This window comes from Toxorhynchites rutilus, chromosome 1 (genome assembly GCF_029784135.1).
Source record: "Toxorhynchites rutilus septentrionalis strain SRP chromosome 1, ASM2978413v1, whole genome shotgun sequence".
Classification (NCBI taxonomy): domain Eukaryota; kingdom Metazoa; phylum Arthropoda; class Insecta; order Diptera; family Culicidae; genus Toxorhynchites; species Toxorhynchites rutilus.
The window spans coordinates 115880590-115899222 of NC_073744.1; the positions used below are offsets into that span (position 1 = coordinate 115880590).

At 37.3% G+C, this 18633-nt stretch overlaps 2 protein-coding genes and 1 long non-coding RNA gene across 3 annotated transcripts; 2 read left to right on the forward strand and 1 right to left on the reverse strand.

Moving 5' to 3' along the window:
* Positions 1-175: 175 nt before the first annotated feature.
* LOC129762387 (uncharacterized) lies at positions 176-941 on the forward strand. Its single transcript, XR_008740608.1, has 3 exons — positions 176-328; positions 387-568; positions 632-941. It is a non-coding gene; the product is annotated as an uncharacterized LOC129762387 (long non-coding RNA).
* A 2117-nt stretch (positions 942-3058) lies between these two features.
* LOC129761258 (protein dj-1beta) lies at positions 3059-4071 on the forward strand. Its single transcript, XM_055758975.1, has 5 exons — positions 3059-3238; positions 3299-3394; positions 3453-3582; positions 3641-3731; positions 3793-4071. Exons 1-5 carry the CDS (start codon positions 3152-3154, stop codon positions 3947-3949), a joined length of 561 nt encoding a protein of 186 aa, XP_055614950.1. The 5' UTR covers positions 3059-3151; the 3' UTR covers positions 3950-4071.
* A 2104-nt stretch (positions 4072-6175) lies between these two features.
* On the reverse strand, positions 6176-17348 carry LOC129761255 (cystathionine gamma-lyase). The gene is made up of 5 exons (XM_055758970.1): positions 17143-17348; positions 7476-7632; positions 7039-7413; positions 6794-6974; positions 6176-6732 (listed from the first exon to the last, which is right to left on the reverse strand). Exons 1-5 carry the CDS (start codon positions 17331-17333, stop codon positions 6263-6265), a joined length of 1374 nt encoding a protein of 457 aa, XP_055614945.1. The 5' UTR covers positions 17334-17348; the 3' UTR covers positions 6176-6262.
* Positions 17349-18633: the final 1285 nt, after the last annotated feature.

The following is an 18633-nucleotide window of genomic DNA, read 5'->3' on the forward strand; positions in this document are numbered from 1 at the left end:
TTCACTTTTCAAAAGCGCATAAACACTAAGGCCATCTACACACTAGGCAACCTAAGTTGGAAAGCAACTTAACGAATCTGTCAAAAAAGTTGAGAACTTGTGTAATCAAATGGGAGCATACACACTGGGCAACTGGCAACTTTGGTCGGACCAACTTTTTCGATTCAACTCAGCATGTCGAGTCGCGCGCGATTTGTGTCGGCAACCTTTTCGTTCAATTGCTGTTGACGTTTTGATTTCTGCGTTCATTGAATTTCAATATCTGTCAGTGGTGATGCAAAACAGTGTTTACAATATTGGCGCATCTGTTTCTATGAACGAACGAGATGTAAGTATTTTGCTACTTTGGTTTAGTTTATATATAATATATATTCGTTTGACGTTAGGAAATGCCATCAATATGCAAGTTCTCTTGATATACCGTCCGGGAAGAGTGCTGAATTGGTCAAGGATGCGTATAATATTGGAGATTGAGCAAGAAGCACAGAATCCGCTGGATGTGTTTTTTCCAAGTTAACAGCAATTGTTGCTGTCTGTTGTTATCAGCGAGCCGAAATAAGTATGTTAGGTAAATATTTCACCTTTAGCTTGATGCCGTCGGTTATAATAATGATTCAACAAATACCAACAGATAGCCTAAGATTGGATAATTCTGGTCAGATTTCCCGGGAAACCGTTATCATCCCTGATTCTCGATTGTACCATGTGCGAAGGTGCGGTCTGCGAATATGTGACCCCTGGGAGAATTTTTCATATTTAGCGTTAGTGTATACATAAATCATTCTTTAGAAGAATTGTTGAAAATTTTTCTGTTTTCTTTATATAATTCTTTTCGGCTGTATTCTTATTTCAATGATTTTTTTATGTTTGTAAATATTGTTTGCTGGTTTGTGGTATTACTCCAACGAAAAATAAATATATACATCCATTTTTTAGAAATATTTAGAATTTAGAAAAAAAGCAGAACCCAAAAGAAATTCTGAAATCTATTGTACACACGAAGGAATATTAACACAACGGTACATTTTTTAAATAAAAATGGTATTATTGTTTGATATATGAGATGAAACACCTTCGAAAAAAGTACATCCAGGAATGCCAGATAAGCAGAATTTTTTTCTGCTATAGTGTAAATTGTATTTCAAATGTGCCCTTTTGATTCTATTGTAGTTTTAAGAAGCCGCGTATGCATTCAATTTGATTCGATGATTTGTGAAATTAAGTTTTTATTTATTTTTTCTTTGCCTGGTGTCAAGAAAAATCCCAAGTAAAGTAGTTTTTTTCAAACCAATTTTTCATAATTTGCTCTCCGTATGATTTTTTCGGCAGTTAAATAAATGGCATCTCTGCCAGCGATTAGGCAGTTTATGATGACGGATAAAAACTTAACGAATTCATCGCGTTCGAGTTGTCTCAATGTGCAGAGCTGAGTTGGCGATGCGATTGACATCGCCAACATAGATCGGGTTGCTGTTGCCTAATGTGTAGACGGCCTAAGGCCATCTACACACTAGGCAACCTAAGTTGGAAAGCAACTTAACGAATCTGTCAAAAAAGTTGAGAACATGTGTAATCAAATGGGAGCATACACACTAGGCAACTGGCAACTTTGGTCGGACCAACTTTTTCGATTCAACCTAGCATGTCGAGTCGCGCGCGATGTGTGTTGGCAACCTTTTCGTTCAATTGATGTTGACATTTCGATTTCTGCGTTCGTTGAGTTTCGGTATTTGTCAGTTGCAATACCAAACATTGTTTCCAAAATCGAACTAGTTTACAAAAACACGAATGAAATGTAAGGATTTTACTCATTTGATATATAATTTCATATATTGTTTTATTGTTTTCAGGTGAAAATATTACGGAGCAAGACGCAGTTATTGTGGCGGTTGCTCTTCATACATTCGTGTGTATGTATGGATTCGGGGTAGTCGGTCACTTTAAAAACAATGAATCAGATCGTGAATTACGAGCGAGCACTCCGGTAAAAACATTGTTTCATTAAATAACTCGCAACTTTCCTGCCTTCTAGACCCGCATGACACGATTCACTAGAATGATGCATCTTCAATTAACACCGGATCTACGAATGAAATAGAGGGAGAGAGAACAGAACCATAGCTGAGCACAGTCCCTGTGATGCTTCAATGGATGCTGATTTAACCACTACCGAGATCATGTCGGAGGTGATACATGAGAACAGTACGGCACTACTGCGAGAATTTAACAAACATTCGAATTCGCTAGCGATAAAATGTTCAACATGAATGTTTCAATTTCATCATTTGTTTTTGTTTTATGTGAAATATTATTAAAGTCGCCTGCCCAAGAGCAACACGTTATATTTTCTTGTCTTTTTCATGCAATCACTAAATTTGTAGTGATGATGATTATCTGTTTCATGCAGTTATATGAATATTGGACTGAATTGGAAGCATTTTTCTACACAAATGTTGTACTATAAAGCTGCTCGTTTTTATATCAATGAGAGTGTTGAAAAGTTACGTATATATTGATGCTTTTGATTTTATTTCTTTTCGTTCGAATTAAGGAAAAATCTAAGCAAAACAGATTTTTTGAAAACAAACTGTTTTATTAATAATTCGCTTTCCATATGATTTCCTGGGGTAATTGAAGAAATGACATCTCAGCTAGCGTAATGACGTGTGATGCATGATGACGGATGAAAACTTAACGATTTTATCACCTTTGAGTTGCCTCAATGTGCAGAGCTGAGTTGGAGATCCGATTGACATCGCCAACATAGATCGGGTTGCGGTTGCGTAATGTGTAGATGGCCTAACACTCTCCCAAAACCGTTGCGGCGCATCATCTCCATCGAGCCACCGCAGCGAATGGGGAACCGTACAACAGTGATTTTGGAACCGTACACACCGGCCCCGTCCTGTGTGTTTTAGATCATACACATTCCTTTATCGAGGCTCCGCGGCGGTCTGTCATTGCAAAATCCGCGCGGGAGAGCCGTCCAGTGTGTTCTCACGCTAAAGCAGGCTTAATTTACCTTTTTTGACACGCGAAATAAAAACGCGGTGTGTACAACCGCCTTAAGACAACAAAACAAATTTAGCCGGTTGCGGAACTTTTTTGCACTGATAGATTCCGGACAATTTTCTGAACAAACTTGTTGAAAATGGCCAAGAACTTGCTTATGTTGTTGCCGCATGGTGCGGAAGAAATGGAGTTTGTCATCTGCGTTGATGTGTTACGTCGATGTGGAGTAAGTATGCGGAAACCTTTTTCGTTTTTCACATTACGAACCTGTGCTCTTCGTTTGAAGGTCAACGTTACTGTTGCTGGTCTCGGAGGAACTACGATCAAATGCTCCAGAGATGTTGTCATCAATGCAGATACCACACTCGACGATGCGGTGAAGGTATATTCGATTATGGAATTAGTGAACTCGTATAGAATTAAATTTTCTACATATGTAGAACGATTTCGATGCAATCGCATTGCCTGGCGGACTTGGCGGATCAAAGGCTATGTCCGAATCTTCAAAGCTGGGTGAAGTGCTCAAGTTGTATGAGTCCAAAGGAAAACTAATCGCTGCAATTTGTGCAGGTATTGTGGTTTCGCGTAAATCTCTTGTCTCATTATTATATGTACTAATTAATTTCAGCACCAACTGTATTGTTGACGCATTCAATCGCTCTCGGCAAATCGTTAACATCGTATCCTTCGTTTAAAGAGCAGCTTTCTTCACAGTATAAGTAAGTAGTTCATTGATGCCTTTCAATATCCGTTCTCATCAATAATCATCTATGTCTAAAGATATGTTGAGGATAAAACCGTAGTCGTGGATGGAAATCTTGTTACCAGTCGCGGCCCGGGCACTGCCTTCGATTTTGCGCTTAAGCTAGGCGAGATCCTTGTCGGTTTGGACAAAACAAAGCAGGTCGCATCTGGAATGCTGTATAATATGGATTAGAGTAGACCATCCGAAATGTTTTGAAATAGTCCGGTTCTAGGAACCATTATTGTTACAAAAATGTGCTCTGCTTTGATTGGTTTTTGTTTGATAATTCGAAACAATTAAATTGTTCTTTATTGGCCGGGGCAATACATTTTTTCGATGACATTTAACATTGCTTTGGTTATTTTCGATGACATGAATTGTAACCAAACGTTGGGTTACAATGTCAAATTTAGTGGAAAGACCGTCGGTTTGGACCTTAGCAATATTGTAATTTGTAAAATATTTGTGTTGTCTTGTTATATGGGAAACCAACAGTCGATGTCCACAATTTGTGTTTGTCCTTTCTATAGTTTCGCATATGACAATTAAAAAATGTAGTATTGGGTGTCTGTGCTCCCGTGGCCGAGTGGTTAGCGTCATAACTAACATGCCGGGTGTTCGGGTTCAATTCCCATCCGGTCGGAGGAATTTTTCGTCAAAGAAATTTCCTCTGACTTGCACTGTGATCACGCGTATTCTAGAGCTTGCCACTCAGAATGCATTCAAGGCGTATTATTTGGCATAGAAATCTCAACTAAGTACTAATAAAAATGACGCAAGTAATACTACGTTGAGACGGCGAAGTTCCTCTAGGAACGTTAGTGCCATTGAAGAAGAAGTTCCTCTAGGAACGTTAGTGCCATTGAAGAAGAAGTTCCTCTAGGAACGTTAGTGCCATTGAAGAAGAAGTTCCTCTAGGAACGTTAGTGCCATTGAAGAAGAAGTTCCTCTAGGAACGTTAGTGCCATTGAATTGGGTGTCTGTAATTAATTGTAGTATTAAAATATGACGTATGAGCCCAATTTTTGTAAATATCTAAATAAACAGTTAATTACAAACCCCCCGGTTGGTGTTTTACAAAAAGTTAATTTTTTTGTTAGTTTTATTTTACTTTTTTTTTATCCCATTTATTTATCAGGCTCATTAGCATTTTATCTGTAACAGAGCCGGGTTTTTATCGTGTACATGTACATATGTTTATGTTTCTATAAATTGTAAATTACACAGTAGAAGTAGTAGCCATTTAGGCGTTAGGTTTTCTGTTCCATTACATTATGGTAAATTATACTGTACACTGAGAGAAATAATTAGTAAATGTAACGAATTTTTTTGGTAAATACTACCAATCTATAGTCATTTTCGACCGTACTAATAAACACATATGTCAAGCAGAACCATGATTCGGAAGCCCAATATCGGCTACATTTTCTCGCCGAAAATGCAAGTATCAGAATTATATCCTTATTATACCTCCGTATTGCCTTATGGGAACAATGAAAATGGTTAATACGCGCTTTTCTCACCAATTTTCAGATATGACAATATCCAAGCTTACTAGTCTTATCGAGTAAAATATACTAATCTCTGGTAGGGATGCGGGTTTGTTGACAATATGTACAAAAAATTTGTACATTCTACTAATTTTGCATTACCAAATGTATTTAGTAGTTTTCGACCGAGGTTTTTTCTAAGGGTAGTAGCCATTTAGGCGTAAGGGCGTAATTCTATCTGTTCTTCCATTGTTCAGTAGACCGGACAGCGGAGACAGTTGATATTGATCATTGTTGGGTTATTTATAGAACAGCAGCCCGATGTTTCTTGCAGAGCAGAGCAGTTGTATGGATGAATCGATCTTTGTTCCACCGTGGATCGATCTCCATAGCTGATGATGGTTGCGTGGACGTAGTTATTCTATAACAACACAAAGATGGTCAATTGAGGGCCCTGAGTTTGAACTCACGATCGATCGCTTAGTAAGCGAACGCGTAACCAAGTGGCTACGAAGACCCCCCTTGTTTTACTTAACATAGCGAATTTCTTACTCAATGGACTCCATCTTTGACGCGCTATAACTTGAGACTGAAAAGGACAATCACAACACTGTCAAAACGACACTTGTAGCACAGATCGTTTTTAAATAGCCGTATAGTATGACAAGATATGTTTAAGTGTTGCCATATGTTGACAATATACGACATTTATTTTTCCCCAATCCAATAAAACAGATGATAAAGATTTCAAACCCATCTGGTACAGATTAAAATGTGGCTACACTGGTAATAACAATCAGAATGCGATTATTAGGTCTTGGGGACAGATAAAAATTCAGCTACTAAAACGATATTTTCTACTAGTTTTGTATATTTGAGGAAACAAACTGAGAAAGAATTATGGCTATTCTAGGAATAAAATATCTCGTCGATTGTAACCAAATCTGATTGAAAATAATTTATTAAAGATTCCATTTGGATACTCAAGGTTACCAGCAATGAACTTCATGAACTTTTAAATCTTCCCGAGTGCCTGCTCAAGATCCGCTATCAAATCTTCGACGTCTTCCAATCCAACGGAAAGTCTGATCAGTCCATCGGTGATTCCCAATACAGCCCGTTGTTCGGCTGGCACTGAAGCATGTGTCATAATTGACGGAAGCTCAGCGAGACTCTCATAGCCACCCAAACTTTCCGCTAATGTGAACACCTCCAGAGACTTCAGAAACAGCGTAGATTCGTTCAGTGCTCCCTTGATATAAAATGACATGATACCGCTGTGGCCGTACGTTTGTCTTTTAGCCAGCTCGTGTTGCGGATGGGAAGTTAGACCGGGATGTAGAACACGTTCCACTTTCGGATGTTTCTCGAGAAATTGTGCGATAGCCAGCGAGTTTGTTCTGTGTCGTTCCATTCTGAGGGAGAGTGTCTTCAAACTGCGGTTTACGAGGTAGCAATCGAAAGGCGAAGGCACGATTCCGGTTGCTTGAAAATTAGAAGAAAACACACATGAAAAATGAGCTTTCAATCAATTTGATCTACTTACCATTCTGAAGAAATTTGAGCCTCTCATATAAGGATTCATCATTCATTACAGCGGCACCCATAATAACGTCCGAGTGTCCATTCATATACTTCGTAAGAGAGTACATCACAATATCGGCTCCCAAATCCAACGGGCGTTGTAAATACGAAGACAGGAATGTGTTATCCACCACGACCACAACCTTCGAATAGACATATTATACTCTGATTAGTTATTGAAGTTGAAATCGGTTCACTGGTAATTACCTCAGGAAATTTGTGTGCTAATTTGCACACAGCTTCGATATCAATAACTTTGAGCAGGGGATTCGTAGGAGTTTCAATCCAGAAGAGTCTGGTGTTTGGTTTCACCGCTGCCTCAATTTTAGTCAGATCAGTGGCATCGACGAAATCGATCGCTATATTCATCCGCTGAGCCACATTTCTCAACAATCGGTTAGTGCCACCATACAGATCATCTCCTGCCACGATGTGATCGCCAGATTTCAGCATCGTGATCAAACAGGTCGTCACTCCCAATCCGGAAGAAAACGTCAGTCCGTACTTGCCATTGTCCAACGCGGCAAGACATTTTTCCAACACAGCCCGTGTTGGGTTACCACTCCGACCATATTCGAATCCCTGTTAATATAGTGTGGAATTTCAGAGTTTGCTTTTCTCTACTCATATAATCGAATATTTACCGCGTGTTGAGCAGGGCCAGATTGTTTGAATGTTGTGCTCATACTTATGGGTGGAACGACCGCCATGCTGTTCCATTGTTCCGCCTCTTGTCCCACGTGTATCGCTTTGGTTGCGAAGCCCTTAGGTTGCACTTGGAAACCATGCTCATCGACTTGTCTGAAAGATGTATTTTTGATTCGTTAGACAATGTTTTCGAATGATTGTAAGCACCGAGATAACACCAGATGTATCAAAATTGAGGATTACATAATAATAAATTTGGCAAATAATGACGGTCTTTCGAAGTGGAGAGATAACGCGCGTTCGTTGAAACAAATGTTCGCAATCATCCGTGATTCGCTGTTTCGTGACCCCCGCAAGCACTGATACTGATACTTCGAACATCTGATAAGCGGGACGCAAAAGAAGAATGACATGTTTTGTAACCAAATTTTTGGCTGCTGGGGAGATTATTTTATTGTTATTGGTTTTCTACCAAACATTCAATTTGATTCAATGAGCAAAATATTCAAAATTTATTCAAAACTCCAGATATCATTGAAATAAACAATGGTGAAGAGATCAAGTTGAATCTGATTTTATCACCTTACCGTTGGTAGTATTCGTGCCACAGCTTCAATTATTCCTAACATTAAGAACACAATAAAGAATATTCTGGAGGAAGAATGAGGAATTGAGTATCTAAGCGTAGAGATAATGACCATTATCGATACTGATATTTTCTGTCATCAGTATTGATTTATTTAAGTGAATATCCTCAAGGTTAAGTGACGATATTCCCTCTTTTAGATTAGCATTTCTGAAAGCAATTTTGAAAATTCAATGAAAATCATAGAATTATGTTATCTCATATGTTTATTTTTATTAGGCTCATTTAGCAATTCAGCTGTAACAGAGCCGAATTTATCGTGTACATTTTTTTTCTTATGTTGTATATTACACATTAGTCATTTAGGCGTAAGAGTATTTCTATTCTATCGATACACAACACTTGTCGCCTTTTTCGGCGTAAGAATATTCCTATTGTACTAAACAATAATAGAGATGAATGTTTATGATCTGCGCGAAACACTCATTATAATATTTTAAACTCATTATTTCGGTCAAGATATTTTCACCGCTCATCCATAACATCCTATTTAGTTCATACGGAATAAAATATTTTAATTTATAGTTTATAACCCAAAAATATGCTTATTCTTCATATCATCACCAAATTTTCTTCATTTGTATAGACTTATTTTGACGGGTGCCAAATCAGAAAACGATTCACGATATTATGAAATAATGTTGACGTTAAAAACTATTTTTCACTACGAACGGTTTTTGACGATATGCATACCAATCATCGGAAGTTCTCTAAGATTTGTATATTAAGATACAATACATTACAATCCCATAGTATGAAAATGGATTAAATGAATGAAAATTGGAAGCATTCCCATTTTTCCATACATTTGATCAGTCCATTTTTGTGCTTACCTAGCCATGCCTTCAATAACGGGCAGCTTATGCAGCCGCGAGAATAGAAACAACGAAAAAAGCATATTTGTGACATAAACTCCGCAAACATCGCTTATTCTGCTCGTTTTGTGTTTTGTGTTTCCACTTGAACTGTGGACGTGAGCGAATTTTTCACTCGCTGGGCATCTGTTATTGCAATCAAGGAAAATTATTGCCTAGGAGTGCAAGGAAGCAGCAGTAAACATATTGAAGCATGATATTTGATAATTGAAAATATGCCATTTTGACGTAGAACTACGTCTTTCATTAAGGGTGCCAAATCAGAGAGCAGGTTACGTTTTTATGAAATAAAGTTAACGTTAATAACTATTTTTGCCGCGAACAGATTTTGACGATTTACATACCAAACGAATCGGAAAAGATTTGTTTGATATGCTATACATTACAATTTCATAGTCTGTAGATGGTTTAAATTGATGAAAATTGGAAGTATTCCCATTTCCTCATACATTTGATCTGTCCATTTGTGTGCTTCCCCGAACAGAGCTGTTAATAAATTTGACTTGCATGTATTTGCAATGCCGATTTAGTTCGTGAACGATATATGATACCGCTAAGGTATGGATTACCGTATATTTAATACCAATTAATATATTTTTTTTCGGTTTCTTTTGTATTTTTTTTCCTAAATTAAAAATACATGTTACTCCTAATTTTCACTCCGTTTCTTATTTTTAATCCCGATTTCAGTATTTTTGTGTAAACAATATTCAAATAATTTCGTTAGTTTTCCTTACAGAACGAATTTATTATTATTTTTAAATTACATACGGCGCTACTTTCGCTTCATCGAACTTTCATCAACGCAAGTAACCTCAATTCGTATGAAGTCATTCGCGAGCTGGAAGTCTTTTTGAAAGAGCACAATGAGTTATTGAAATTCCTCAAATCACGCATGCTCGGTTTTCAAGGTTACAATCACGCTATTGTTATCAATCCTGATAAAACGCACAGTGATCACAGTGTGCTTGTTAGAAGAAATTTCTTTGACGAAAATCCCCCTGCCTTCTGGAGAGATAACACAGATATTGTATAAACATTAAACAACGAGATTCCGCCACAGGTCTTCTTGGATTGCACTAACGTTTCCAGTGGAACTTTTGCGTTCTTTAGTCAACGCGGCCAGAACAACATCATTCTGCGCTATCATGAGCAACGCTGACACAGTTCGAATGTGTGTTCGAATTGTCGCGTTGTGCAAATGCGGCAGCCTTTCCACGATTTTAAAACAAAAATTATGAATGATTATTATCTTTATCATGTCAAATACGTATTATATATAACAGAGTAGCATGTTGTCTGATAATGATTTTATATTTAGGATAATGTTTTGGCATGAAAAAAATAGTTGAGTTAAGGTCAGGACTATGGGCCTGATTCTCGAATACACTACGAATACACTTCACGGTGGAAACGGTATGAAACGCATTCGCGATGACAACGGTACGGCGTCGACATCTGGATGCGAGAATAGTTTCCCACTAAATTTATCATTATAATATCAAATTATCTTCAGATGAAATTTTTGTATGGGATTATTATACCACATGAAGAAAACAAAGTTTTCCACTCACATTGAATACAAGTTTGATACGAAGAAGATAATTTTCATTAATGATTTTTTATTTGAAAAGTGCTCATTCTGCCTGAAAACTCATCACTATCTTCGACACTTCACTAACTCGTAAAACGTAGTTCAATGGCGTGCCGTTATTGTCGTTTCCACCGTGAAGTGTATTCGAGAATCAGGGCCTATGTCTCAGAAGTATTCAAATAACATCTATTACTCGATGAATTTGATCATTTCATGATTTCATAAACTTTTAACAATTAAAAATTGCTTTTGGGTCTGCTAATCTGATAGAGAGTAAATTTCTCAAAAAATGCGGTATAATTGTTTCGACGTTTGTTTGCGTCAAGAAGGCATACTTTCAATACATTCTTTTATTCTTTGTTTTTTAAGAGGCTTTAAACATTGCAGTTCATTCGCCTCTTTCAATACATTAGTTGTTTTCTATTGAACAACCAAAATAATCACTAGAAATAATTAATATGGCAGAACAACGTTTGCCGAGTCAGCTAGTTCTTATATAAAATGCTTAAACTTCGTGAATAAAAATGAGTCTAAACGGACATTCAAATAATTTCGAATACGATTTCGATATCGGGCAGAGATTTGAACGAAGACAAAAATTTCATCATTATTTCAGCATGTAGAAATTGTTCAAGCTATGGTCAATTATATATTCCGTTGCCTAAATGATTTGCTATCGCTCACACGTTATCGTGTGTTCGACATAGTATTCATTTCAATAAACATAAGAAATAACAACCGGAACGAAAATCGAAGCTTTGTTACAACCTGCGACAATCATCAATTCGTTACAGCAATTTTACCGCCTACTTGATCGGTCAAAGCGTACTGACGAAGCTCAGTAACAGGCATAGCGCTGCATCGTACTCTGTTAGTTACCATTTGATCAATATGTTTGTCAATAGAAGGAGACTAACGTGGCTCGTCAGTTGTCAGTGATATTGATGAAACAGTGCAGCTCTGCCTGAAAGCCAATTATCAGCTTTGCTGCTTCATTAACTCGTAAAACGAAGTTCAATGACGTGTCGCTCATTTCGTTTTCACCGTAAAGTGTATACGGGAAAAAGGCCCGAATTCTCGAAAAGTATGTTTTGCCGGTATCGGTACGTGCTGGAGCGCATCTTAGCTTGGTAACAGTGTCGTAATAGGATGCCAATGTTCATTTAGGAAGGCAGATTAATCTCTATCGAATGAGCAGACCGGCAGTTTTAAATTGTTAAAATTCGAATGAAAATTTTCACTTCATTTTTTTATTATACTGAACTTTACTCGACCATTTCCATATAAATTGTCTATTGTTACCACTAAAACACATAATTATAATATAATTATATTACAAAAAAAAGTTATTTTCATGTACATGAAATACATATTCGATATAAAAAAAAGTTATTTTTCATTCATTGTTGCTCATTTCACCTGAAAATCCATTATAGCCATCGTCGCTTCCCAAACTCATGATACGAAGCTCAATGTCGTCAGCGCGAATTTATCTTCTCGTTCCAAAAACAAATATCTTCGCTCCGTCTGTGTTGCCGGTCCGTACTGAGAAGTCGCTTTGTCTGATAATATAAACACATCATGTATTCGTCGGCCGTGCCAGTTACACTACGCGCTGGGTAGTACAATATCACCGCAATCGCAATGGGTATTCAGTAACGATTGCAAAAAAACGCAATCGTTCCTGAATACCCATTCGATTCCATATGTACCCAAAAACTAATTTACCTCAGTGTCGCCCAATCGAAGATTTGTTCTGGATTTTGAGCTCATTGGTGTACAAAAATAACTGGAGAGCCACGAATGGCTGACATATAGAAGTTAGAAGCCTATAGACAGGTAGAATCAAGAGATGCAAAATTGACACGAAGGACGTACAACGCTCTTGTTCCGACATCAAACGAAAGCTTCTCCAAACAGCCGATTACGGACCGTTTTCAAATGTTCACTGTTTTGACGTGGGACTTCCCCCAACCGGAATATATGGGGGGTAAAATGAAAACCTAAACTCAGAACATCCAGGAAAAATGAAAGATTTCGAATGCTTATAACTGGAACATTTCCTCATGAATCGGAAAGATGTTTGCATCAATTGATAGGAAATATTTCTATGCATCTATCACAATTAATAAAATGTTATTTTTCCTGAGATAAGCAATCCAATAACTGTAAAAAGGCAAGCCCTATATGAATGTATAGAAATAAAAATATAGTTAAGAATTCGGCTTCTTTAAAATTATGTAACTGAGCCTGTAAAAATAAACGAATTTAATAATAATAAGCCCTATATGAACACCCTAACTACCCCGTTTAAACTGGCTCGATTTATCCAACACAGCCATCAAAACCAAGGTGCCTGGGTAAATTGGCATTGAAAATACATGCAGGTTGGGGGATTTTTTGTTCCCACCGACATGTGTTCCCTAACACAGCTATCAAAACCAAGGTGCCTTACATTGCATGGCGTTTGCTCAAATTATTTACATACACAGCAAATATGTTGAATTTAATTGAATTCGAAAATTGTTTCATTCGATCAAAAATTTAATCAATACAAACAAATGATTACTAAGCCAACTGTAGTCCCACGTCAATCTTGCGGTTATATCATAGATATAAACCACCCATTTTTTCCCTTAATTTTTCAATAAAGATTTTTTATAGTTTTTTTTTGCTCAATATACAGATATACAGTTTTTTTCAGAAAATTTCACAGAATTAAATGTGGTAACCCTGGCCACTGTTGATAATTGAAGAGTGACAAACAGAATAGTGTTTGTACAAATTTCAAACCAAACTTTATCTGTCAAAAAGTGTCAAATATTTGACCTCAGGACAAACAGTGCAAATTGCCACCTTAAGGGGGGACCCCGGTCTGGAAAATCGAAAAAATAGAATTTTCTTTTTTTGCATTTTTGGGAAGCTTATGCCCTCAGAAATGTTGTCCTAAAAGGATTTTTCGATATTTGATTTCGTTGGAAAATTACAGCCAAAAGTAGGTGACCTCAAGAAAAGTAGCAGTAGCCGTTTTGCTAGCTTTTTGGTTGCTCTCATACTCTCTCGAACACATACATACATACGCACACATACACAAACATACACACACATACAAATACACACATACACATACACATGCAGACTTATACACATACACATACACATACAGAAACACACATACACAGTTATAAATAATGGAGGATGTAGAAGGGTGAAGTATCAGCTGTTTTGCCGATTAGTGAAAGATGGTAATTTTAGTTTTTTCTGTACATACATATATTTATTTTGTTGGAATTGTATTTGTATTTGTGTAGGGAGCTTTCTAAATTGGTGTTGGTTATGCTGTTTGTTGTTGTAAAGTTGTTCACTCGCTTGTGTTTGACAGGTATAAAAATAGACAGTTTTACAAATTTTGCCTAAACATGAGTCCGAAAAGTGTGTATCGCGATACGAAAGGCTCAAGAATTGCGAGACCACACCGTGTATCCTTAAAGCGAAAAAATTATCCAATAAACAGATATGGAGGAAGAATCGAGAATACAAGTCGATCGGCGAAGAAGCTAAAAGCACCAAAGTTGTCTGACATTGCTGTGAATGATTCTTTCGGGTATCGCATAATCAATTTTTTGACAGTTTTTTCTGTCGTTTCGAAAGTTACGAAATGTAAAAAATGTGATGGAAATGTAACATTTTCCGAGGAAAGTTGCCGCGGACTTGGATTTAAACTGGTGATCAACTGTCCGTCTTGTAAACCAACATATGTTTTTTCGAGTCCTTTAATCCGTGGAAAAGCATATGAAATCAACCGCCGAATCACCTTCGTATTTAAGTTACTGGGACTTGGCTATGCTGCGCTGGAAAAGTTTTGTGGACTAATGGATCTCCCAAAGCAAGTCGCGGAGAGCACGTACGACAATATCAGTTCCTACATTTTCAAAGCAGCAGAAGTTATCGGTGAAAGTTCTATGGAAAATGCAGTCGCTGATGAAACAAAAATGAGTGGAGGAAGCAGAGACATCACGGTTTCTGGAGACGGCACTTGGAAGAAACGTGGGTATTCTTCACTATTTGGAGTGTCGTCCTTGATTGGGTATAACAGTGGAAAAGTGGTTGATATAAATGTAAAATCATCGTACTGTAAAGAATGCGAGACCTGGAAGAAATTGATGGGAAGCCCGGAATACGATTCGTGGTTAGAAGATCACGCGAACCACTGCAGCAACAACCACGAGGGATCAGCTGGAAGAATGGAAGTTGACGCGATTCGGGAGATGTTTCTGCGCTCCGAGGAAAAGTACTCCGTTCGATATACTAATTACGTTGGTGATGGTGACAGCAAGACTTACAAGGGAATTGTCGACAGCAATCCGTATAAAGGCGTCAACATTGTAAAGAAGGAATGCATAGGACATGTACAGAAGCGAATGGGAACTCGACTGCGAAGTGTTAAAAAGAACAACAAAGGCCTGGGAGGAAGAGGAAAGCTGACCGATAAACTAATCAATGAATTGACAGTTTACTACGGTCTAGCAATTCGACGCAATTCTGACAGTAAAGAGGAGATGAAGAAGGCGATTTGGGCGACATTTCTTCACAAAGTTTCGAACAACAGGCATCCACAACATGACTTATGTGATAGTGCCTGGTGCTCATATCTGAAAGCAAACGAATTGAACACATTGAAGGATTATGATCACCACGAACCTTTGCCGAAAGATGTGCAGGACGCAATTCGACCAGTCTATGAGGACCTTTCGGCAGACAATTTATTGCAACGATGCGAAGGGGGGTTTACGCAGAACAATAATGAAAGCCTCAATTCAGTTATTTGGTCAATCGCTCCAAAATCCAAGCATAGTGGCAAACACACTGTTGACTTCGCTAGTTATACAGCAGTTAGTTTGTTTAACGATGGCTATATTTCTGTTTTGAAAATGATGAAATTAATGGGAATGCTGATTGGACCGAGCTGCCATGCGTTATATTTGCAACTGAACAAAAAAAGAATTTCCAAGGCAGAAGTGAAGAAATACGAGAGCAGTAAGATTGCTCGACAAATGATTGCTGCGGCCAGAAAAAGTGCTGCGGACAGCTTCCTGGAGGCCGAAGGCGAAGTGTATGGAGCCGGAATAGCTAACTAAAAGTTGATCATTTCTAAAAGTGTATTATTTTGTGTTACAAATACATTAATATTCCTCAAACATATGTTTTCCGTTTCTGATCCGCCATTTTTCATTCGCCATTTTGCATCCGCCATTTTGTTTTTTTTTCATAAATTTGTAACGGACAGGTATTCAGCTACTTAAAGAAAAAAAGAAACTCATTTCAATATAATCTACTTCATTTATTGCAACGCATTGCTGACCGAAAACTTGAAAAAAACTTTAAACGCGTTTTTCTCGAAACCATGTTTTTTCAACTGGTGGTATCGATATCTCAGGATCTACTCGACCGATTTGGCTGAAATTGGCATCTAAAAATGTAGAAATGAATTATCTAAAGTGTTACATAGCCGTTTTTTGATATTTCATTTTTTCGATTTTTTATGAATTTTTAAACAGCGATTTTTTATGAAAAATGACGTATTTTTAACAAAAATGGCCGCCATTTTGGAAATTTTTCGAATTTTAAAAAACCTCTATGTAACACTTTAGGTATTGTCCTAAGGATTCAAAATATTCATTGGAATTCGTTCTACGACCCCCCGTTTCTTCAGAACCGATACCACCAGTAAGGTATCTTTTTCAGACAACATCTACGCATCCAGCTCTAAACAGCGTAATAATCATTATTCGTGCACTCAAAAAATGGAAAAAACATCTTCAAATATACCTTCAACAATAACCAAAATACCCGAACACTTCACTTTATTCCTAACATCCGAAAAAAAATCACGAAGATTCATCATTTTTCGACCTTCCAGACAGGGGTCCCCCCTTAAGTCGCTCAAGGAGTCTTAGTACACGGTGAATGAATGACGGTACTTTTTTCTTCTCTCGTGGTATGACTCGGTATGTTTGAATAGTCGTATGCGAATGATAATGATATAATATATGTGCAACTTCCAATTCCCAGGGAATCCCTCCCGTTCGTTTTATAGAACCTAACAGCGTAGTGTAAAAACCATTTACCAGTGAAGCTTCAGTGACGAATACCAGATTTCGTAGAAAAATGAGTTTACTACAAGGCAATGTGGAAAGAAAATTTGTCAATTCTTCAATTTTTGGTTGAATAGACTAGCTTGTGTTTTAGCAGCAAAAAAACTGAAATTCAAGTTTATTTTCTAAACATCTCTCACAGCGCATCGTAAGGCACGTCAAGTAATAAGCGAATCAAATTATGACAATAGAGTAATGCTATCGTCATCTGTTATCATTAGGTTGTTTTAGTTTAATCAGAATCGTTATTCCGATAAAATTGCTCGGACGCTATCATTTTATGACTTGCATTTTCATTGAACTTGTTCGAATCACACCGATTATGCACCTGTTGATCCTTACAGCTTTCACATTGAATAATAATTCCTAATTCAGTTTTACAACGTAACTAACCTTTCACTCGCTTTCTGGGTTGCCATTATTTCGTCAGAATTTTCTTCGTCTGTGAATACCGGTAAGATGGGAGCAGCACACGTGGAAACAGTAGGAACGAAAAACACGTCTACACTCGAAACAATCTCGCCAGCAACTAACGAGAGTTCAAGTTTATCGTTCCTTATTACTCGCCGAGCGAATCGCGCCATTCCCACAGCGTTCGATTGTAGATCTTAGGGAGAGAATTCCCATCTGTGTGCCCCAACGCAAATGTGATCACACACATCCAGTTCTGAGTATAACCGCGAAAAGCGTAGAGTAAGCGCAGCTATTCTCGTCCTGAGCTGAAAATATCATAAATGTTAGTTATATGATATACGAGCTATACAACCATTGACGGAAGCCTTACAAAGTACGATAAAGGTTTGTTTGTCAGGTTCACTATACTCATAGGGTTTCTACCTCACAACTTGTATAGAACATTGATGATACGAACACGTTTACATCACTAAATGTGCCACAGATTCACAGACTGAGAAACGTAATAACACTTCGAACCAAACTTTAACACAAGGAAGCCGACAGTTCAGTGATGATGACTTTGATTGGTTGAACCACGATATTATTGAACTAGCATTCAACGCTTGACTTATTAACGTAATCATTCTAGCATTGTGAATCGGGACAGCACTTCTTTTCTTCTATGGCCAGTGTCAAATTAATCAATTAAAACTAAATTCGAGGAAGAAATGGCGTGACGAGATGGGTGCCGCCTAAAATAATGGCCAAGTTAGAATACAGCCATTCCATGCCAAACCGATATAGTGGTTCTCAGATTTCCGTCAAAAGTGGTAGATTTGTTCTTAATCGCAAATTATTAGACCTTTAATTTATTTATTTATTTTATTTTTTGTTAGGGTGATCATTTCCATTTTAGGGTGGTCCGAAAAAACTTTTTTTTGCATTTTTGCCAAAAATGACTTTTTTCAAAAAATTTTAACTTTTGAACTACAAGACCGATTTAGATGATCGACATATCAAATTGAAGCCTGGTCTTTTTTGAAAAAAATACTATACCTGCAGAAAATCGAATCGAATTCTGCTCTCGTTATTATTGATTGTATTCTTTTTTTTATTGTTTTCATAGTCTCGGGACCAAAGGCGCAATAAATTTTTATATTTTTTCGGGAAAGCTGAGGATTTTTCACACAACATATCTTGAAACCAGGGAGGCGTTTTTTTCGTTTTTGAGTTATGATTTTTCAAAGTTAACATGTTTTCAGTTTTCGTTCAATATTTCTATACGACTGGACTGGATGTATGTGACTATAATCCAATTAATTGGCAAGTGTGTTATTTTTTCAAAAAGGCTAGCTTTAATTCGATATGTCAATCATCTGAATCGGTCCAGTTGTTCAAAAGTAATAAATTTTTGAAAAAAGTCATTTTTGGGAAAAAAGAGAAAAATGATTTTTTGGACCATCGGGTAACTTTGAAAAATCATAACTC

What these genes read in the sequence shown, in the direction of transcription:
- LOC129761258 (XM_055758975.1), top strand. Translation starts at nt 3,152, where the DNA reads ATGGCCAAGAACTTGCTTATGTTGTTGCCGCATGGTGCGGAAGAAATG. An exon ending in ATGTGTTACGTCGATGTGGA is followed by an intron (nt 3,239 to 3,298) that starts GTAAGTATGCGG and finishes CTTCGTTTGAAG; the next exon opens with GTCAACGTTACTGTTGCTGG. An exon ending in CACTCGACGATGCGGTGAAG is followed by an intron (nt 3,395 to 3,452) that starts GTATATTCGATT and finishes CTACATATGTAG; the next exon opens with AACGATTTCGATGCAATCGC.
- LOC129761255 (XM_055758970.1), bottom strand. Translation starts at nt 17,333, where the DNA reads ATGGCGCGATTCGCTCGGCGAGTAATAAGGAACGATAAACTTGAACTC. An exon ending in ACCCAGAAAGCGAGTGAAAG is followed by an intron (nt 7,633 to 17,142) that starts GTTAGTTACGTT and finishes TACATCTTTCAG; the next exon opens with ACAAGTCGATGAGCATGGTT. An exon ending in TAGCACACAAATTTCCTGAG is followed by an intron (nt 6,975 to 7,038) that starts GTAATTACCAGT and finishes GTCTATTCGAAG; the next exon opens with GTTGTGGTCGTGGTGGATAA.